The 24,646-nt window shown below is 32.3% G+C and overlaps 1 protein-coding gene and 1 long non-coding RNA gene across 2 annotated transcripts; both read left to right on the top strand.

Annotated features, from left to right (window-relative positions):
- The first annotated feature begins 3,803 nt into the window (after positions 1–3,803).
- On the top strand, positions 3,804–5,728 carry LOC136274360 (uncharacterized). The gene is made up of 3 exons (XR_010712664.1): positions 3,804–4,189; positions 4,712–4,769; positions 5,605–5,728. It is a non-coding gene; the product is annotated as an uncharacterized lncRNA (long non-coding RNA).
- Positions 5,729–17,447: 11,719 nt separating this feature from the next.
- On the top strand, positions 17,448–24,646 carry LOC117682336 (ficolin-1). The gene is made up of 6 exons (XM_066080955.1): positions 17,448–17,828; positions 17,920–17,977; positions 22,934–23,055; positions 23,249–23,345; positions 23,576–23,740; positions 23,851–24,646. Exons 3-6 carry the CDS (start codon positions 22,999–23,001, stop codon positions 24,105–24,107), a joined length of 576 nt encoding a protein of 191 aa, XP_065937027.1. The 5' UTR covers positions 17,448–17,828; positions 17,920–17,977; positions 22,934–22,998; the 3' UTR covers positions 24,108–24,646.

Below are 24,646 nucleotides of genomic sequence, written 5' to 3'. Positions count from 1 at the left end.
CGCAACAAACAAAATTGTTCCTAAAAAGACCTTAAAAAGAATAAAATATTAATAGTGATATTGAAAATTCGAGTCATAGTAGGTATACTAGCACACCCCAACCCCACCCCAACGGATTAGGAATTTCATGATTTGGGGGAAAATGAGCATGTAAGATTGGATTTATAGGTATACCAATTTCTTGTCAGGATTTCTGATATTATTTTAGCCCCCCCCCCTTTCAATTTGCTTCCGACGCCACTGTTATTAGAGTACATGTTGTACAGATTGTTAAAGTATAGGCCTCGGCTGAATTAAGAAAATATCTTCAAAAGCATCCTTATCGCTACCATAAAGTTGTGACAAGAACCCTCCCCCCCCCCCACACACACACACACCCCGCGAAAAAGTACACAGGGTCGGCCAGCTGAGTTGAAAAGTATCGATAGGAAAAACAAACTATTTAAAGACATTGGTTTTGAGATTGTGATTAATATGAGACATAAGAAGCGACACCCTCTTTAAAAAATACCTTTCCAAAGATAAGGTTTACTGTTGTGAAATTTAAATGTTTATATCAATTATTTTTAAGAAATGTGTCTTTGCATTGTCGGCAATATATAAGGGAAAAGCCTATCATACAGGTAAAAATTGGCATTTTTTTATATCAAGCAATTATTACGGGATATGAGTACGACGTCCTGAATGTCGGTTCAATACGGACTCACTTTGTGAAGTTAGTTGATAAAAAACTTCTGGAGAGCTATTATAATACAGCTTTAAAGCCACTTGTGAACTAGCTACAGGTCTGTAGCTCCCGGTCTGAAAAAATTCGGATGGACGACCGTGGAGCTACAGTGCCTCCCATAGTAAAAACTTCAATTTACGGCGCACAAAAATATGCTCTTGTTTTTTATTATTATTGAAGATGGTTTTATCATTTATTTTTTACTTACAACAACAAAAAAAGAATAAATACATGTAAAGTAACGTAAATTTATCCGCGAAAACGTGACAACAAACCGGGTTTTCTTTTGTGTGAACAGTATCCATAATCCATTTGTCAACCCTGAATTGATAAATACTACCTATCGAAAGAAATGGGGTACTCTATAATCAATGTTTTTGCCGAAAAATGACTAAGTTCAACAGCTGATATTTTTTCAGAAATTAGAAGAAATCAAAATCCTAGCAATTTGCATACCTCTGATATATGTATAATTGATCTGCAAAAGAACAACTTCCTATCTTAAAAACTGTGTGAGAAGTTATCGGTACAATAAGGGTACCTTTTTGACAGCCACTCGCCCGCCCGCAATTTTTACTATTTCATTACTGTAAAATCATTAAAATTCGTGGGGGCCAATTTTCTTGGATTTCTTCAATTTTACAAGTTGATGGGGACGTAATTTTGTGTATTCTCTGATACTTACAAATTTTAAAGGAAATGTGACTTTACAGTCCTAATTAATTTATTAATATTAATTCGTGGGTGAGAAGTACCCACGAATACCACGAAAACTGAGCCACCACGAAATCTAATGATTTCACAGTAATCGGAAACCCGGTTAAAAATCTTCTCTCAAAATTCTTAGAATTCAGAAGCAACATGGGACCTCACGGCAGTCTTAAAACCCCATGCCGCTCAAAATATATTTACCCCCTTAGGAAAATTCTTGATCCGTCTCATTTCTAGAAAAGAGTACGCATCTACTTATATAATAGTTTAAATTACATGTCAATTCTTTTTTAGAGAAATAAGGTATAAGGCATTTCTTTTTATAATACCATGAGAATTATATTACGGAAATTAGCGCATTCGTCACATTTGCAAACCTCTTCCTGTTTGGTCCAGTTTCAATCATACCTCAAATTTTTTTCTAAAAATAATACTGGCATTTTCGATAAAAAAAGGTGGGTCAAATTCTATTTTTTCTGTTTTTAGTATTTACAATGCTTAAGGAATGCATTTTTAATGATCAAATGAAATTTGAGAGTCATTCTTAGAGTTATAAGCAAGATACAGGGCTCACAGTTCTTTGTCATGTAAACAAGGTTCGTTCCCTGTTTTTGTTTACTTAGGTTCAATATACCGGTAGAAAATCTTTTTCAAGCTGACTTGTCTATCTTTTTATTCATTTTAAGCATAAATAAACAGTTACTTACGATTAACACATTCATTTGAGGTTTAAAACTGGAATTTTCACTTCATTATTCAAAATTTAAACAAAAGCTTTGTTTACATAGCAAAGAATTGTAAGCTCTGTAACTCGCTTAAAAATCATCAAATCACACTCAGATTTTGGTTGCCTATTAAAAATGCCTTACTGAAGCATTTCTAACATTAAAATCGGGAAAATAATTTTTGACCAAAATCGTGACCATGCCCCTTTAAAAGTTTATTGCAACAGTTTAGCTGAATATTATGTTTATTGTTCGTCCATTCCGGCGATTACGGCATGCTTTTTCCTGCAGCAAGACAGTTGCCATATAAGGTCATGTCAAAAGTCGACCAACTTGTAGACTTTACATTTGTCAATTTGTATCATGTCAGATGTGCTATTGCCGAGCCTGAAGGTACAAATGCAGAAACTACGGATTGAAAGTGTGCAAAGTTGAAGGTTTAATCAACTAATGTAAACAATAAATTTGCAAAATGTGCATCATGCGAAGGAACTGGGTCAAATCTTACACGTGTTTATGCCCGAATTTTCTAGGTTACACGATCAGAATAACACATATTCATACTCAGGCTCACACATCAACACGATTGCATATTCGGATTTACAAGTATATATGTCTGGATTTTTGGACGCGATTACCCTCCATAAAGTTATAGTCCCGGATACACATTCATTAGAACGCAATTCATTTGCATTGAACATGGCATTCCTAAACAATACAAAAGCAAGATTTTATGAAAATAAAGCATATTAAGATTTTCGATATGTAAAAGGGGAAAATGATGTTGAGGCCGAACATATTTCATTTGTTTTGTAATCTAACTGCCATCATCAATATTTTGAAATCACTAATTTACTGATGAATGTCAATGTGACATTATTCGGCACATGCGCTTGACAACCAACGTTACTTTGCCACAGTATCTGTTTTCTAAAACGAGTTTTGTCTAAAAAATGACGCGTAAAGAAGAAAAGTGCTGATGATGAATACGTGTTACAGTTACCAACATCATAGAAATCTTCAAAACGTTTGATATCATTCACCTTATAAGGCTGTTTTTAAACTTGGACCTTATACAAACCCAATACAAACATAGAGATATGCTACCCGCTGTGCATACCTGTCTGAAGAACACTTGTACTATACCTTCATTTTAATGCATTTCCTACACTTACATTGTAACAAAACATAAAACAGTGTAATTTTTTATGGCTTGCCTTTCAAATCCTAATGTATACGTCAGTCTGGCGCAGGGCATAAAAGGAGATCTTTAAAGAAAAATCTCACTCTCGAAAATTGACCAACGTGTCATATAATTCTAAAACACAGCTATATCAATACATATGTAAAAAGTCATTTTTGTCCGGTGTTTACAGTCTGATGTTTAATACCGGACATTGCCTTCAATCAGGTTCTTGTAACCCGATACTATACGCATTGATGAAAACTTACACAAAGCAATGCTTTTAAACATGAAGTGTTTAGAAAATATAAAGATCGGTTAATAAAAATCTGTGAAAGTGTTATCAAGTCATTGTAAAGAAGCAATCAAACGTGTACTAATTGATTACTGAAATAAAAATATATGATAAAATACCCCTTGGATGTGAGAATCAGTTCACTCTATTTCTTACAAAGAACTGCCTACATCGTATAAGAGATTAATTTACTATTTCTAAAAGGAAGTTGAAATTTTTAGATGATCGCAATGATTGCTCTCATTAATATTTGTTTCTTTTTGACATCATTTATAAGTTGCTCCTCAGGAATGACTTTCAGAGATTTGGAGTTTGCTTACAGGAGAGAAGTACCTTACTATTCTAGAAATGAGACCTTGTTCAGCACCACCAACCAATCTTTCATCGCTTCATACGGACGATGTGCCGAACAGTGTATCGAGGATTTGAGTTGTAACGCTTTAGAACTGTGTTCAATACCAGGTGGTTCTGAGTGCAGGGCTACCACTGGTCTGCTCAATACAGCGTCTCAGACATACGGGACTGAGACTTGTAAACAATTTGTAATGGTAAGATATGTTCTTTCAAATTGAATTGTCAAAGTCACAAATATAAAGAACTTTATTTGTTAAATTAAGTTAAATTTGGCCCCCATATTTCCACATTTTTAAAAGTGTTTCGGGTTCAAGCATGTGCTATATGTTTTCTGAAAGAAAAACTGCTTGAAAACAATTGTTTTGTGCTAAAATTGCAAAAATGGTGGGGAAAGTAGTCTTTACGATGTCATATTTCTAAATTGTGGGCAGTTAAATCAAAATGAATATTATGTAAAAACACTATATATATATATATATATATATATATATATATATATATATATATATATATATATATATATATTATATATATATATATATATATATATATATATTTACAAAGAATTACAGTGAAATGGTGATGTTCATTTTCGGGGGCGATTTCAGGCCCATATCATATATAATCCTTTAAATTGATTATTTTTAAATATAAATAAACCTTTACATTCAAATTATAATATGTTGAACCAACTGTGTTGTGATATACTTCTGCAGGACTTGTCGTGTGGTGACGATTCCTTTCCAGATAGAAGACAGGGCCTTTGTATATTTGGTAAAAGTTTATATTTCTTGCGCCTGGTAGTCAAAATTAAATTAAACAGAATCATATTGTACATTTCTTTTTAACGCGAATACTTTATTACGCAATTTCAATTGTTTTGCATCAAATCACGAAAATCTAAATTCGCGAGGGTCATTTTTGTCATAAATCCCTATAGTACAAAACTATTTGAAAAATGAAAGCGTGATTTTAAGATCCGTGAGGGTTGCTTGTCGCGATTTTACACGGATAATAATTCCTCGCGTTTAATTAGGAATGTACAGTATTTTTTAAGCTTTTTCCGTCTAAATTGAATTTGAAACAATAATAATGTCTTTCAGTCTATTTTCACGTTATAGTTTTTCCCTGTCCCATTTTTTTTACAATTTGATATTAACATTTGCAAAATTTCTGTTTCCTTACATGAACCTATAGAATAGCGAAAACGTTCAATTCTGTGTAAACTTTTCCAAAATTTCACGATGATCATAACACGTGTTTATCGCTTGTCGGTGGTATTATTGTAAACTTCAAATCTCTGTATATTAAACAATTCTGAACAATTTGCTTTTTTCAAATGTAAATAGAGGTAATAAACAGCAATGTTAAAAAGTTCACAGGGATTTGAACTTGTTTGGAACATGATGCTATTTATTTTTAAATTATTAAAACATTTTGTTATTCATTTCAATATGTCATTATTTAGAATATTATACTAAGTGGATAACTTAACCTGGCTATTTTGACAGAATACTAATACCTTTAAAAGTACTTTGAATTTGACACGTAATACTGTTGCTAGCATATTGAGGAAGCGTCGTCATTTTTATCGATAAAATTTTTGTAGATGACTGTTCGGACTGTGATTGTGTCAGAAAATACAAAACAAAGTCTGGAGGGTACGGTTTAAATATGGATGGGAATCTAGTGTTTGTTTTATGTGAATTTGAATCAAATCAAACCTGGACGGTAAGATATGTTATATTTTATATACTGTGCAAAACAATACTGAACTATGAAAATAAATGAATCAATTCACACTTACAAATAACATTTTCTTAGTGTCGCAACAATATACAATGTATATGGAACGAGAAAATACTAGTTGTACAACATTTCTGCTTCCTGTCAGTTTGTCATAATGTATTCAATACGCTCTAATATTTTTGCATCATATGCAAAAAGTATACATAACTTATACTTTGCAGAAATAAAGAGCGAAAAAAATGTTTCGAATATCTATTTTATTAATAACAATTAATGTGAAATTAATGTGAAATTTGTTGAATCTGATACAGGTTGAATTAATGATTAAATATTTACACGTGCAGTTTATACTTTTAATGAAACAGTTTAACTATGTACAGGTCATTCAGAATAGATATAACGGATCTGTCGACTTTCACAGAGGTTGGCAGGAATACACAAATGGATTTGGATCAGTGCTAACTGAGTACTGGATAGGTAAACAATCACTTTGTATATGGTAATCATTGTGGCTTTTTACTGCATTGTAAAACTACATTTTTCTGTAACGTTGTTATTTTTGCTATGAATTTTAAAGGGGTCAAAATGAAGTTCCTCAACACAAAAAAAAAAATTCAATTACATGTGTTTCTTTATTGAAAAGTTCCATCCAGCTTTTCAGTTTTCAATGAAATGCACATGCCATGAAGATAAGCCTGATGACATCGTTACTTTGTTCATTTATTAGGTTACAGCGATTTTCCAATGTTATTTTTTTCCGATATCTGTTAGGTTGTTTTGTTTGGGGGGGTTTTTTTTGGATGGAAATAGATGAAACTTCGATTAATAAATTCTAATGTTTGCCTTACATTGATTTAAGTGTACGTCTTGCAAGTATGTATACGTTTGTTGAAAATCAGTATAACTATAATTCTATTGAAACAGAAATCTTGTGTCAGTATTGATAGTGTTTTAAAAATATACGCTCAATAACCCTATGCAATTATTAGCACAGCTTAATAGAAATTGATTCTTAGAGAACACAATCTATGAATTATAAAAAAAATTAGGTAAAGTTAAAGTGATTTATAGGATGAGTTACTGTTATGGGATGAGTAAGGAACCCAATTTCATTAATTAAAAAACGGGCTAAAATAAGATGAGATACTTGTTTGCCTTTGAAAAAAAACATACAAGTATTAACACGCGTTTATTTAATAAGGATGAATTACGGTATCTACAATACATTTCCTTAATTAATTTTATTGTTAGGAACTGAGTATATCCATCAACTGACCCTGTCTGGATTAACGACAATAAGAATTGATCTGGAAGACCATGACGGAGACAAAAGATATGCAGAGTATAGCTTGTTCAATGTGTCAGATGGGAATGATCACTATAGGCTGTCCATATCAGGTTATTCCGGGACTGCAGGTATGATGTAGCTAAAATTATGGATATATTCTATATAAACAGTTTGAATGTCTAAACATTCCCCTTTTCTTATTTTGGTAAGGGTATTAAGAAGAAATATATTACATTTTTCTTGTAGGTGACAGCATGTCATCTGTTAATGGAGATAAAAAAGCTGATGGAGAAATGTTTAGTACGTTTGATAATGATCTTGACACTTCCGGTAAAAACTGCGCTGCACAAGGCAGAAGCGGCTGGTGGTATGGAGGATGTACTTATAGCAGCATAAACGGCGAATATGATAACAACAGCAATAATAAAGGAATCAACTGGGAAACTTTTAGAGGAATGGGCTACTCTCTGAAAGCGTCAAAAATGATGGTTAGACGTTCATAAACTATAATAGTGCCAGTGTAAAGAACGTGTCTTATTACATGTAATAGCACTGAAAAAAGTTTAAGGGGATGTTCAGCCATATTGTACATTTGAGTATAAGAATATAAACATTTCTTGAAATGGCTTGTTTCTGTCTGAAATTGGTCAAAAATATCGCCAAACGATATTAAAGCAAGTATATAAATTATGCATAAAGGAACAGAACATTGCCTTTTTTCATCACTCAGAAGAGTTATGGAACTGCGCTAAAGACTTATTTTTAAGATTTAAAAATATGAATAACTATGAAGAGGGTCCAATTCTGTTCTCTCTACAACCACTTGCTGAGAATAAGGTCTACGCTTGTTTATTAAAGTTGTAACTTTGTCTCAAATTAGGGTACCATACTCTTAATATATTATAAGAATATAATTTTTATTCTTTTCATTTAAGAGAATCACTTTTTTGACTTCTGCCCTACTTCTAAAAAGAATTAAAATTATACTTATAGAACTGAAAACACCCCCGTAAAACAAACATGAGACAGATATATATATATAAATATATATATATATATATATATATATATATATATATATATATATATATATATATATATATATATATATATATATAATTCAAAACAAATTGTTTTAAATGATCTTTCTTCTATGAAAATATAACGTCAATGTGTCTCCATAGGCACAGGAGTTCTAAGTATAGATATCTCTTATTCTAAAATAGCTCTCATGTCAACTAATGAAAATAGGGTACCCTATTTTGAGGCAAGATTTCAACAAAAATTGTTGAATAAATTGAATGTTCAGGATTCAAACATTTTTCAACAAATGGTTGTAGAGAGGACCCAAATGAACCCCCTTCATATTTTTTCACATTTTTAAATCTTTGAAATAAGTTCGTAGCTGCGCAGTTCGACAGCTGTTTTAAGATATTAAAAAGGCATTGTCCTCTTCTTGTATGCATAATTTGTATTCAAAACAACCTGCAGAATCTCATATTTACTGCCTTCATATCTTTCGGCAACATTTTTGGTAAGTTTTGGACAGAAACAAGCCAGTTCAAGAAATGTTCACATTGTCATCCTTAATGTACAAGATGGCCGCACACCCCCTTAATCATATGGCTATGCTACATATTAGTAGCAATCATTGAAAATCAAACATATGTTTTCTTTGTTATAATTTTCTTCAGAATATGAAATGTGTGATTTTTGTCTAAGGGCCCATAGTTATTAGGTTTATTAGATTATTATTGATGATATGTCAAAGACTTAAAGTAAACATTGTGTTTATAATAGTTTTTAATCCTATTTATTCAAGATCCTGAATTGTTTGAACTAACTTTGTTTTATCTTCAAAATGAATGTTATGTTATAACTAATTTTTGTCGAGATTTCCGACACGTAGAATAAAAAAAATAATAAAATACGATAGAGTATTCATAGAAACTTGGAAAATATCATAATTTTACCCACATTCAATTTACTAAGTGTTTTAGAGAATAGCATTAAATATCAGTCGGTAATTGACGTTTTTATGACCGAATCCAAAAAAATTCAATACAGATAAATAACATAAAAGATAGTTCTCATTTAAATACACAGTGTAGGAACGAAAGTGCGCAGTATAGGGTAGTGCTGTTCGTCGTAGCTTGTAAACAAATCGAACACGTAGCTCTGCGTACAGTCGAAGGTAGTGTGAGGTGATTTTCATCAAATATATCGATCAATAGATTTTTTTAAAAAAACTTATGCGTTACGGTAATAAACTGACAAAAGTATAAAAGTTGTATGTATTCTTCTTGCAATATATCAAGCGAACATTATTAAAAACAATATCCAGGGTCACATTTCAATGTTAAAATTATTGTTATATACAAAATGCAATCATTAAAACTGAAATAAGGACATGAAAAGTTGAATATGTATCTCAAAAGAAAAACCTGACCATGCTTCTAGTACTTTTGCCAATATAAGTAGAAAATTTTACCAGAATATCACGAGCTGTGAGTTTGCATACTGTATGCGTAGAGCAAAAGCATTGAATGTTTACTGTACGTGTAGGTCAGTTAAAAGCATTGTGAGGTCTTATTTGAAGAAGTTTGGTTTTGGATGGTAAATTAACGCAACAGAAAGACACTGATATAAATGAACTTTTATTACTATTTTGCTGCAATTCTCCTTTTCTAAATAAATATAAAAACCAGATAATCACCACAAATAATTTGTAAAGAATTATAAGGCGCATAGTATTGAGGTACATCTTTAAGTTAATATTGTTCGACAATTGACGTCCTTTCGTCATGAAGGTAAACATACTGATGCTAATTCTATGTGTATTCGAGTTAACGTTATTGGTTATTGTTAAACGATATCGTAAATAATGGTTAATAAAGAAATATAATTTACATATATTTTTAATGTTAAGAAAAGCCAGTTATTAATATGATAATATTCCTTATACAATAATCCGTTGAAACGGGAGTGAGTCTTCGTAGAATCAATTAAAATTAGTTGGGTTTTTTCACAGGCACGTAGCATCGTTTTCAAAAGAAGGTGGCAAACGGGAACTGCGGGAAATCCCCAACTTCAAGAATTCAAGGCATATAGCTCTTGGCCATGACGTTATGTATTATTCTCATAACAAAAATATATATTACACATGTTCCTTGTCTATTCAATACAAACTCAAAAAAAACCATTGGAAAGTCCAAAACATAAGCATTTATAACGGTCTTAAAAGATGAGTTTAAATTGAAAAGCATGCAAATTCGGCCGATAAAGCGAACAGGAGTGGTTTAGAAAGAAACACTGCCTGACTGTGTTAGTGCAGTGAAAATTTAACCCCACCCAGGCCACTCTCTGCTTAAGCGTTGTGTACATGTATGTTCAATAAAAAGGCACCGTGACTTGGTTTTTCAAAATTATATTTACTTTCTAGTTTAAACTGTATATTGTAAATACTTTTTTGTTTGTCCTTCATTTAAACAATAAAATGCTTTTTGGGGTAATTCTTGCGGGATATGAAGGTGCGACATTGCAGAAAAAATACATAACCTGCGTTTTATCTGCAATTATCGCTACCTTCATTACCCGCAGAAATCATCAAAGAGAGCATTTTTTTGTTTATATTTACATCTTTTCTTTTAACAAATTAATAAATTGATTGTAAAAAGTAAGTGAAATTCACTAAATTACTGTTAATGTACATTAATACACTAGCTAAAAGTAACAGCCAAATTGTCTCTTACAGAAATTTTAGTCCAACATCATCATGAATATTTCATGTAGTCAGCGATTTTTTTTTTTTGGTCGCTGCAGGTTTCGACCACTCAATAAACGGGCGTGTAGATTTTAGTCTGACTGTTTCTATAGAGTTAAGGTAGCAAGGGACAGTTTCGGATAAAGTACCCGTCAATATTTTTGTAAAATTGAGAGTTGGTGTACTTGAAGGCTTATGAGTGTTGCTAAAATTAATGAAATTATTTTTAATGATTATCATTAGTTAGAGGGGTGTCTCTTGTTGAAATTGATATGCATTATGTAGGCCCCTTATGTTAGGTACATGAGAATCAGAAGTAAAATGCGAAACCTGCGGCTATTACTGTTGTGCTGACTTTACACAGTGAAAATCTAATAAAACCAGTATGTAGAAAATTTTACAGGTTTTGACCATGATCTTCTTCAGAAATTGATGATTGGATTTAATGAAAGGTATTTGTGCTGAATGGGAACTGAGGAAATTCTAGTTACAGAGTTCCGAAGACATGCATCCCTTGGTTACAATGAATTGTATAAAAAAAAAAAAACTGTCCGCTGCCACCTAAGAATTAGCTACAAGTTTCCGTAAGAAATAGAGGGAATCATACTTGGTAGATGTAAATATTTATGTTTATACGTTTGGGCGCCTAAAAGGATGAACTCATTTATATAACATTTGGTGCATGAATGATGTTTATGTTTGTATTTTCAATACATGCATATATGTAATTATATAGTCAGAAGTAGGGGAATTACACTTAAACTTGACGCATACATACATGTTTAATCCTGTATTGTTTTATTGTTTATTTAGGTGATCCCCCTTTATAGCTCGTTATACAGTTGTATCAATTCATCATTCAAGTAAATGACCTAAACGACAAAACTGGTTTTCAGTGTACGTTAATTCTTTGTTGTCCTTTCAGTCTATATTTTTCATATATTTGAAGAGACAGTACGGAAAATCTGATTTGATTTTTTTTTTCGATCGGGTTCGGTATTTTTGTTCTACTCATGAATGTATAAACTTTCAGAAAATTTCAAAGTTCTTCATGAATTAAATCTAACTACTTCATTAGAATTTAATAATTACGTATAACCTATCACATATTTACATCGCAACGTGTCACGGGGTTCAGCCTTCTATACTATTACGCATGCATATTTACTGTAAATGAAACACATGCAGTGCTCGCAAAGATTCTCCTGGACATGTTTGTTGATAAAAATATGTTTTTTCTACTTCTCCCAGGTAATAATTGTTAAAAGTTTCTAAAATAACCACAATTATTATTTTTTAAGCATTTATTTTTCTTGTTTATCATAGGAGTTGCTACAAACTAAATTCATTTTTGTAAATGAGGCCCATTGAGGGGTTATTTGACATATTAATATCTGTTCATTTTAAAATGATCCGAAATGAGTTAACCATTTATAAATTATGGAGTACGCGAGAATGTGTTCCGTTTACAAAGTTCACGTGGTACAGATAAACGATATAAGATTACTCCGGTTTGTACGACCCTTACATTTCCGGAAGCTCATAATTACGCGAATTAAGTATGTGAAAGGGATTTTTATATATTTCAACTACTACAACACCGTTATTTCTTATTTTCTTACGATACAATAGGTAAATCTGAAGTTATTCACACATATGTTTTCAGCTGTATTGTCTCTTTAAAATGGGTATTATTTCTGATTTTTTATGGTTAAAGATTCCTAGGAATAGTTGAATTCTTACCACGCCCTCCATGTGGTTAACTGGGCGTGCATATTAGTGTAATAGATTCTGTTTAGGTTGGTTTCTAGGTAATCGGGGTTTTTTTTGTCAGTCATATCAAGGAAAGTGCATATTATTGCTGCAGGTGTTATGTGTTACAGGTTTTTGAATACGGCATTTAAAATAAATTGCTTTCTTTCGATAAAATATACATGTAGTATAATAACTATTATAAAATATCCTGATAAATGATACATTGAAAGTCCTGGTATTCGAAAACTGGATGAGAAGTTTTTAATCCGACGAAAAATGAGAGCTTACCCCAGTGTCAGTTTAGGAGCTATCCAAACTGTCATGACAACCAAATACTTTTATTAAGGAATAAAGAATCAGTCTTTGAAAATGAAAAACCAAAAAAGCCCGAAGTGCTTTATGATAGATTGGATCACGTCCCGAAATTATCACCTCATAATATTCAAAGAATGATTCCTTAATACTTATTTTTATATAACTTTAACCATTGTACGATTATATATTTAAATATAAATAAGCAAACCCCGCTGGAACCCCAATTATACGTCATTCGAAGTAATGGGTTATATAGTACAATATCGATACGCAGTGTTATCATAGGCAAAGACACTAGAGAAGGTAAATATTAAATTTTGTGTCAGCTTTAAGACATATTTTAGTGATCTTCTCTGGCCGACTAAGTTTAAAGTAAACAGTGATGTGAGTTCTTTTAATTCTAACAATTACTGGTCAATGTTATTTTGACAAAATGTGTCACCTGTGTGTGAAAACAACTTTATATCGCTATTAATAGAATGATTGTGGTTTTCTTAAAAAAAAAACCAGTTTGTGTGTAATTGAATGAGGCAAATAAGGAAAAACATTGATATTGATAACGACAATACAAAGTTATACAGTTACAAGAATCAAATAAATCTTCAAAAAAATGTGTTAACAGTTATTGCATTATCACTCCTTTGACAAGCACAATATTTGCATTATTTTGATTCCAAAACAAACCAAATACAATCATAATAATAAAAGGTCCGCTGAGTTTACTGTGGAATCATTTAAATTCGTGGGGGCCAATTTTCGTGGATTATGACTTTTTTGCTGATTCGTGGGGATGTGATTTCGTGGATGCGTTAGTTACTGTTTGAGCAACAAAGATAACTCTTTCTAAAATTGTTTTCGTTGAGGATTTAAATTCCTGGGGGAGAGCTACCCACGAATTCCACGAAAATTGAGCCACCACGAATTCTAATGATTCCACAGTACCTTCCTTAAGAAGACCTGTACTATGTCTTTCTTTTTAATGTTTCTCCATAATAATGCAATGTATCAATGCATCAAACAATGTAGTTTTTATGACATGCCCCTCAAATCTTTATGCAAACATCTTTCTGTTGCAAAGCAGAAATGCATTATCGAAAAATCTCACTTTACAAACAGAGACGTCGACAATTCTGAAACACAGCTATCGGCAAATATAAATTATCTTAAAAATCATTTTATCCTGTGTTTAAAAGAAGGTGTTTAAAACCAGATAATAACAGATTCTTTAAACCCAATACTGCAATTATTGATGAAAACGTACATAAATCAATGCTTTTTAAAATAAAATGTTTAAAAAATATAAACGTTGTTTTAAGAAAAAAATAATAGATAGGATAGTTTTATCAAGTTATTCTTACAACATTTTGTATTCTTTAAAGTGTATAAAATAACTAAATTGATGACTGAAATATGAAATAAGAAATCCTTCAAATGCAATAATAGAATGTCTGCCATGATCGTTCCCATCAGTTACTATTTCTCCTTAGACAGAAAAGAAACATAATAAAAATATTGAAACTGATGGATATAACATTTCATTAAATGCAGTCAATGAAATACGATGAAGTTGTTTTCAACGTACATGGTGTGTGATTTTATTAATTCAAAAAAGGTTCATTAACTCCTAAAACATATCAAACAAAGACACTAATAAATAATATTTCTTTTCCTTCTTTATTCACTAATAAATCGATACTGTGGAATCATTAAAATTCGTGGGGGCCATTTTTCGTGGATTGCTTAAATTTTAAAGGTTCGAGGGGATGTAATTTCGTGTATTTTCGTATACATACAAAAGGAGTATGAATTATAGCCCTAGTTTATTAGTCCGTGGGGTGTATATTCGTGGATGAGAGGTAGCCACGAATTCTGGGTTGAAAAATCATCACCGCTGATGAAACGTAGTGCGTGAGAATAATAGTTCAATTTAATGTATTTAGAAGCATTGTTTTCAAGAAAAATTACTTATAAATACCTAACAAATAGTCGGTTATAATAGTTCGAACAATTTACATTTTTTTTTAATCGTATGCTTTCCTTCCTATGAGATCAATTACAGCAGAAGCGTCAGACTATCAAATCAATCGATAAAATCAGTACTGGCGTACACTAAACCTCATTATCATTGTTAAGAATTGCTTTGATACACTTTTACAGAAATATTTTGATCACTGATTTATAATGCATGGTAGAGTTTGATGGCGTTTTATATTTGAATATTACACAACGTGATTCATATAGGTTTTTCCGTCTGTAGCTCAGACTTCTTGTCGGTAAAGTCCAATAATTCATGTAAGAAAACAATGTACGTATTTTTTCAAATGCAGCTAAGGAACTACTTGCAATGCGAAATAACATAAGTTGATATAAAAATTTAAACAAATCAATAAAATTAGCTCCCGTCAGTACTTCGGTACTTTGATTAAAAGTTGAAGATTTAAAGGAAAACTTGAACACTTATCAAGCCTTTCGTTTGACTTGTCTGACGAAATTAATGTCTTTATAGAATCTGTTTAGTTTGTTTATTTGGTAATTGTTCTTTTATCAGTCATATGAAGAAAAAATAAAGAGTGAGAAGTACCAAACCTTTGAGCTCAAGACAAAACCAATTAAAGTAAGAAAATATGCCTTTGCGAACATTGGATCTTTACTATGATTTTTAATCCATAATCAAGGAGTGTTTTTGCTCTAGTTAGCAGAAATGTAAGCGTTATTTTGATTTTTTGCAGCAAGCGACAATGAAAATGAGTATGGTATTATCAAATTTAAGAAAAAATGTGTTATAAAGTGTTAGTAGGTATTTTCAATTTTTTGTAACAAAGTGTCCAAATATAACTTAGTGACGTTCATTGATATGTGAAAATTCAAAATGCATTTCACAATTAGGTCATGCATTAGAAAAAAATAAAGACTTTAATAATAACAGAAATTGAAATAATATTTAGCTGTATGTTTTCAACGTCTTAAAGAAAACCTCTTTTTCTTTTCTTTTTTTTCTTCAAATTTCACACACTAAAAAACTTAATACGAGCTTGATCAATGTTTTTCACTGTTTGCAAATCTACTTTGAAAAAAAAATATTGGCAGTTTGTACTTAATGTGAGGCATAAAGCTGAATTCGTAATGAAAGGAAAAAACGTCGATGATTCTTAAAGATAACTATACAAACAATCACGGGTGTTACCCGATTTTCTATTTACAAAATGATTCATAAAAAAGGTTTTGTCTCCCAGGATCAGATCCTTTTATATTTCATATTTAATACAATGGTTAGTAATGTTGGTATTTTAGGTATAAAGTATTAATTGATAAATTATATTTTAAGACATCTGAGAAAACCTTAACAATTTCATATTCTAAGAAGGTAAATATAAAAATGTACTATGGACTGTTTAAAACCAAATCTAAGAACATCTTAAATGTAAGAACTACTAAAAAGCAATTATTTTGTCAATCTCTTCCGTCAACCCAATAAATACTGAAATTATTATTAAGAATTCTGCACTCTATCGGCAAAATATTACCAGTAATTTTGTTTTTGCAACAGATAATAAAAAAGAAAAATGGTATGTTTTTCTTATATAAATTTAAGCATATATATTAATAAGTGGTTTTAAGTGTTATAAAAGGGTTTCGTTTATTTTTCACAGTGTCCATGACTGTATAACTAAATTAAATTTATAGATTCGTGTCAAAATGTCTTTCAATATATGGTTGAAGGATCATGGTTAGATTTTGGCCAAATCTTAACTGTTTGCAATGCCGAAAACGCTTTTCTGATTATGAACCAAATTTAAGTCACTGTGTCGGTCGTAGAGTTTTATGCAAGATACATAGTTCACATTTCTTTTTTATGTTCACAAGGCTCATGCCATGTTTTATTTATGTTGGTTGCTATTTTTTTAAATCTGATTTTTCTCTCTGCTAATTCGTTTTAAGCAGACATAAACAGTTCCTTGCGTTTTCCCACATTCATTCAAGATCTAAGCCTTGTATTTTCTTTCCAACATACAAAATGACCCAAGCAAGCATTGTAAAAATTAAAAACGGAAAAAATAAATCTTGACCAAACTGTAACCACATGCCTGTTTAAATGGTAGAAAAAAAATATTGATCCGTATTTTTTCAACGTCATTTAAACCTTTCTTTTCTCTTCAAAGGCAACGTAGCTGAATTCATAATTAAAAGGAAACACCGTCGATGAGCCCTAACAATATATGTAAGAACAAGCCGGGGTGTTATCCGGTTGTTTGTTTACAAAATGATCTATAAAAAGATGTGTCGTATCTGAAGCTTTCTAAACATCATTATCCCCTTTTTAATTCCAAAGGTAAATAAATGTTGGTATTTTAGGTATAAAGTGTTGAATAAGTTATTATAAGTAAAGACACATCCGATAAAAAAAAACCATAATGATAATATATCCTAAAAATGTTATTATACTATGGACCAATTCTACAGAATTCTAGAATAAAAAACTAACAACAAGCAATTATTTTATCAATCCCTTTCCTACAACTCTATAAATACTTTAACTGTAACAAACGTTCTAGCCATTTTCATATACCATGAAACTGTTCGCAGTGGACATGACTGTCGGTTTCTTTATCAGTCTCCTAATTCCATTGTTCATATCTTGCGTAAATATAAGTGTCGAACATGAGTTGTTAAATACTCCATTATTAGATATAAATCACTCTACAGAACGGACTTTCAGAGAACCGACATTTCCTACAAACAAGAGGTACCTTACTATGATAGAAAAGAGACTTTGTTCAGCACCACCAGTCGGTCTTTTCTAGCATCATACGGACGATGTGCCGTACAGTGTATCGAGGATCTGAGTTGTAACGCCTTAGAACTCTGTCCTGTTCCTGATGGTTCTGAGTGCAGAGCAACCACTGGTTTACAGAAGACAGTACAATCAGTCACAGCTGAGAGTCCGTGTAAACAGTTCTTTTTGGTAAGGACTAATTTGCTAAAAGTCAATTTTATGTATTTCAAATAATTCAAAATGTCTCTTCACAAGTTTGACACTGTATTCTGTATTGTAGGATTTTTCCTGTGGAGAAGACACCGTTAAAGACAGGAGAACTGGTTTTTGTGTATATCGTAAGTTTTTGTTCTGATGTAATCAACTATTATGATGTATAGGGTGATACTTTAGATATTTCCATTTACGAAGTCACATGTAAAAAATAATACCATAATAGTTCTTTTAACATTCCATCTTTTAATTTAAAACAAATAATGCATTAAGTTAGCTTTTATAAAAATAAATTTCTTGTGTGAAGATGTTACTTAGTAAACCAGTTAGAAAAAAATCATTCACCGTCGAGAGTTCGTTAGGGATCACCTCGAAGTTGATCAATCTTTATACAGTGGGGCCTCAGATATCCGGACGCCAGATAACCGGACGCCTCAGTTTACGGACGATATTATTTGGGAACAGATTTTTTATACGTTATTTTGTCTCATTTATCCGGAATTTCGTGTTCCGGATCCGGACGGCCTGTTTTTACCACAAAACACTGATTTACTACTAATCTTGCTTCATTTAACCGGACGGTAAAATTTAATGATACCCTACTCAGTACAAAAGATTACCCCTGTCAATTAAGTTTCACACCTTTTTTACGTGCCAGACCCTCATGAGTAGCTTGTATAAACACACTCACTTCCCAAATCACTTTCAAAAATTGGAAAATTGCGAACAACAGTGTATCACACACATATCACACTTGGACACAAAGAATTTAGCTAGATTCGGTTATCATTATTGTCCGGTTATATAATATTATAATATTTCATGACAGAATAATAAAATAAACCTTCTTTAAAAGTTCTTTATCTCTTAAAAACGTTCATATCAACAGACACCTCTAGCATGTGTTGCTATACGGTATGAAAGGCAAAAAACCTAGTATCAACACTATCATTATCATTCATGACAACAATAGACACATTTCAGATATCCGGACGCTTCATCTATCCGGACGATTGAACTTGGGAACGAAGGCGTCCGGATAACTGAGGCTCCACTGTATTTATATTTATATTGGATCCTGTGGATATCTGTAGAAAATTCACATATTTACATAATTATGTCTTTCCAATTTTTGTATTTCTACCCTGATGATTGTTTTACTCTATCAAAAAATATATATGCTTAAGTACAAAGATCACAAAATGAGGGACTCAACTTCTTGGCTTTGTCTAGGGGTAATATCAAAGTTAATTTTTATCAAAGCCCAATCTGTCTTGATTAAGCACATAATGATATGAATTGGCTTGGACAAATTATTGTTAAAGGAATTAAACTATTTATACTTTTTAGCTCACCTTAGCTAAAAGCTCAATTTAGCTATTCTGATCACATTTTGACCGTCGTCTGTCTGTCTGTCTGTAAACTTTTCACATTTTCAACATCTCCTCATGAACCACTGGGCCAATTTCAACTAAACTTGATACAAATCATCCTTAGTTTAAGGGAATTCAAAGTTGTGAAAATTAAAGATCACGCCTTTTGGAAAAGAAAGATAATTAGGAATTTATGAAAATTTTCGAGAAATTTTCAAAACTATTCTTCTCACCAACCATAAGGCCAGGAAAGCTTAAACTTGTGTGCAAGCGTCCTTAAGTAGTGTAAATTAAAAGTTGTGAAAATCATGACCCTCGGGGATAGGGTGTGGCCACAATGAGGGGTCGAAGTTTAACATAGAAATATGTAGAGTAAATCGTTAAAAATGGAAATGAAAAGGAAACCTGAAACTTGTGTGGAAGCATCCTCAAATAGTGTAGATTCAAAGTTGTGACAATCATGATCCCCAAGGGTAGGGTGGGGTCACAATGGGGGGTCGAAGTTTTACATCGGAATATATAAAGTAAATCTTTAAAAATCTTCTTCTCAAAAACTAATCAGCCAGAAAAGCTGAAACATGTGTGGAAGCATCCTCGGGTAGTGTTGATTCAAAGTTGTGAAAATCATGATCTCCGAGGGTAGGGTGGGGCCACAATAGGGGGTCGACGTTTTACTTTGGAATATATAGAGTAAATCTTTAAAAATCTTCTTCTCAAAAACTAATCAGCCAGGAAAGCTGAAACTTGTTTGGAAGCATCCTCAGGTAGTGTATATTCAAAGTTGTGAAAATCATGATCTCCAGGGGTAGGGTAATGCCACAATGGGTGGTCGAAGTTTAACGTAGGAATATGTTGAGTAAATCTTTAAAAATCTTCTTAGAAACTAATCAGCCAGGAAAGCTTAAACATGTATGGAAGCATCCTCAGGTAGTGTTTATTCAAAGTTGTGAAAATCATGATCCCTCGGGGTTGGGTGGGGCCACATGGGGGTGTTAAAGTTTTACATAGGAACATATAGAGTAAATCTTTAAAAATAAAAATCTCAAAAACTAATAAGCCAGAAAAGCAGAATCTTGTGTGGAAGCATCCTCAGGTAGTGTACATTCAAAGTTGTGAAAATCATGATTTCCGAGGGTTGGGTGGGGCCACAATGGGGGTCAAAATTTAACAAAGGAATGTATAGAGTAAATCTTTAACAATTTTTTTCTCAAAAACTAATCAGCCAGGAAATCTGAAACATGTATGGAAGCATCCTCAAGTAGTATATATTCAAATTGTGAAAATCATGATCCTTGGAGGTTGGGTGGGGCCACATTGGGGGGGGGTATTAAAATTTTACATAAAATCATATAGAGTAAATCTTTAAAAATCTTCTTCTCATAAACTAATCAGCCTGGAAAGCTGAAATTTGTGTGGAAGCATCCTCAGGTAGTGTAAATTTAAAGTTGTGAAAAATAATGATTTCCAAGGGTTGGGTGTGGCCACAATGGGGGGTCAAAGTTTTACATCTGAATATGTAGAGTAAATCTATATAAATCTTCTTCTCAGAAACTTATCAGCCAGGAAAGCTGAAATTTGTGAAGAAGCATCCTCAGGTAGTGTAGACTCAAAGTTGTTAAATTCATGATCCCCGAGGATGGGGTGGGGCCACAATGGGGGGTCAAAGTTTAACAAAGGAATAAATAGAGTAAATCTTTAAAAATCATCTTCTCAGAAACTAATCAGTCAAAAAATCTGAAACTTGTATAGAAGCATCCTCAGGTAGTGTAAATTCAAAATTGTGAAAATCATGACCACACGGGTAGGGTGGGGCCACAATGTGGGGTCCAAGTTTTACATAGGAATATATAGAGTAAATCTTTAAAATCTTCTTCTCAGAAACTTGTCAGACAGTTAAGCTGAAATTTGTGTGAAAGCATCCTCAGGTAGTGTAAATCCAAAGCTGTGAAACCATGATCCCCATGCATGGGTAGGGTGGGGACACAATTGGGAGTCAAATTTTAACATAGGAATATGTAGAGTAAATCTATAAAAACCTTCTTCTCAGAAACCATGACCTCCGGGGGTAGGATGTGGCCACAATGGAGAATCAAAATTTAACGTATGAATATGTTGAGTAAATCTTTTAAAATCTTCTTCTCAGAAACTAATCAGCCAGGAAAGCTGAAACTTGTGTTGAATCATCATCAGGTAGTGTTAATTCAAAGTTGTATGGAAGCATCCTCAGGTAATATTGATTCAAAATTGTGAAAATCATGACCCCGGGGGTAGGATGGGTCAACAATGGGGAAGTGGAATCGAAGTTTTATATAGGAATATGAAGAGTAAATCTTTAAAAAGCTTCTTCTCAAAAGCTAATCAGCCAGGAAAGCTGACACTTGTGTGAAACCATCCTCAGATAGTGTAGATTCAAGGTTGTGAAAATCATGACCTCCAGGGGTAGGATGTGGCCACAATGGAGAGTCAAAATTTAACATAGGAATATGTAGAGTAAATCTATAAAAATCTTCTTAGAAACTAATCAGCCAGGAAATCTGAAAATTGTGTGGGAGCATCCTCAGGTAGTGTAGATTCAAAGTTGTGAAAATCATGATTCCTTGGGGTTGAGTGGGGCAACATTGGGGGGGGGGGTGTTAAAGTTTTACATAGGAACATATAGAGTAAATTTTTAAAATCTTCTTCTCAAAAACTAATTAGCCAGAAAAGCTGAAACTTGTGTGGAAGCATCCTCAGGTAGTGTAGATTCAAAGTTGTTAAAATAATGACACCCCGATGAGTAGGGTGGGGTCACAATGGATAGGGGGGTCAAAGTTTTACATAGGAATATGTAGAGTAAATCTTTAAAAATCTTCTTCTCAGAAACTAATTAACCCGATGATTCTTTATAATTGTTAAGACTTTGGTCCCAGGACAATTCTTCAGCCACACAAGAAGGTTCAGAGTTTGATGTAGGTTTATATCCCATACATAAACAATTGTTAAGGATCTTTTCGAGAACTGCAATACTCAACATGTTATAAGACTATAAAATCATCCTGTTAGAAAAGGGACTAATGATTATAAACATAGGGATATCTAGGGGGAAAATGGATTTTATTTATACAGGATCTACATGTATTATTGTACATTGTCCAGATAGTTTGTATTATGACTCCATTAAGCTGATTTTATCATACCTATTGTTCCTCAGGTGAGATATGTGGCCCATGGGTCTCTTGTTATATATTTATGTAGATGTCCTTTTAAAAAAAGTATAAGTAAAAAAATATACAGCTGTCTCTTATATGCCAACAAGTTGAACCTTTATTCCTTCGGTTTTATGCATACTAGTAATTTACAATACCGGTTAATGATGTTGTTGTGAAAGCCATTTTAGCTTTTTTGTCGCAATAATGTCATAAGAGCAACTTTGCCATTTATTTTTAAACAATTGCAATTTTTCAATATATATAAATATACGGTGTGGGTAATGTTTATTTCGGATAAAAACTCAATAATAAGAAAAGTACGAAGAAAACTCCGCGTCTACGACTTCATCTAAAATGAATAGATGTGAAAATTAACGTGAAATCCAATTCTACTCGACCTCGAAATTTATTTTTTTCTTTAGAATAAAAGAGTCAATTAATCGTTTTAGGATGAAAAAACCCATAGTTTATCTATTTTTTGCAAGTTGCTGTAATTAATAATATTTGTTGTATTATATAGTTCTGTGTTCGGATTGTGATTGTGTGAGACAATATACAACAGAGTCTGGAAATTATGGTTTAAACATGGAAGGATCCCTCGTTCTCGCCTTATGTGAATTTGAGTCAAATCAAACATGGACAGTATGTTTCATACTTTATATATAGTTTTAGTTAGGAGTTACAGAATAAGTAAGTGATTGTATTTATTTATTTTGGAATTAGATACATTCCTAAAAGACAAAACAAAGGACTTCATTTTAAATAATAAGTAAACAAACGTTCTAATCAGAGTCCTTTGAATAAAAATACTTTACCTAATATATATGTCACACAGGTTATTCAGAATAGACACAATGGATCTGTTGACTTTGACAGAGGTCGGCAAGAATACACGAATGGATTTGGATCAGTGTTAACTGAGTACTGGATTGGTAAGCATGAGGAACGGGGCTTTGATCTAGTTATAGTTTTGATATTCTTGTATTTTTTTTTTAACCATTACCATAACCAAAACAAAATTATTGAAATAAGCAAAAAATATCTCCAAAGTGTGTTGATATTGTTTTAATAGCAATTTTAAGGTTTCTCAGATAATGAAAAAAATAAACAATAAAATACTTTATTAAAACAAAATGGGGAAACAGCCTTATTTTATTTATAGGAACTAAATACATCCACCGACTGACTCTGTCTGGATTAACAACGGTTAGCATTGATCTGGAAGACCATGACGGAAACAAAAGATATGCAAAGTATAGCTTATTCAATGTGTCTGATGGGACCGATCACTATAGGCTGACCATATCAGGATATTCCGGAACTGCAGGTACAATACAGCTTGAATATTATGAATATGTTCTATATATACAGATTGAATGTCTAAACATTCTATCTTTCTAGGATATTTAGAAGAAATACATTACATTTTTCTTGTAGGTGACAGCATGTCATCTGTTAATGGAGATGAAAAAGCTGATGGAGAAATGTTTAGTACTTTTGATAATGATCTTGACACTTCCGGTAAAAACTGCGCTGCACAAGGCAGAAGCGGCTGGTGGTATGGAGGATGTACTTATAGCAGCATAAACGGCGAATATGATAACTACAGCAATAATAAAGGAATCAACTGGAAAACTTTTAGAGGAATGGGCTACTCTCTGAAAGCGTCGAAAATGAGATTAAGACGGCCATAAACTATAGTGGCGTCAATGTTAAGAATACATTTTATGAACAGTACTGAAAACGTTTGATTAATTAGTTATGCTAGAAATTTCTAGCATTCATTGACAATTATACATATGGTTTATTGTAATATTTATCGTGTAGAATATGGAATGTGTGTTTCTTATTTAATGTTCCGTAGTTTTCTAGATTTATTAAAATTATTATAGCTTATGTGTTAAAAACATAAAGTAAATATGGTGTTTATTACATTATGTATTGTTTGTAGCCATTTTAAAATATTGTTAATTCAAGATTATCAGTTATTTGAAATAGCGATATATTCTTCTTCAAAATGTATGTAGTGTTATAAGTAATCACTTTAAGGTGACGCTTTCCTTTATAGTGAGACACTAAGTGTACATAGAGAATAATATGTACCCTTTTTCCATATCACAGCCAGTATCAGCCCGAGACTCCAAAATCAGCCCGAGGAACGAAGGCCCGAGGGATGATACTGGTCGAGGGCTGGTACTGGCTGTGATATGGAAAAAGGGTATATATTATTATA

The sequence above is a fragment of the Magallana gigas genome, chromosome 4 (genome assembly GCF_963853765.1).
Source record: "Magallana gigas chromosome 4, xbMagGiga1.1, whole genome shotgun sequence".
In the NCBI taxonomy this organism is placed as follows: domain Eukaryota; kingdom Metazoa; phylum Mollusca; class Bivalvia; order Ostreida; family Ostreidae; genus Magallana; species Magallana gigas.
This window is presented reverse-complemented; position numbering and strand designations above follow the sequence as displayed.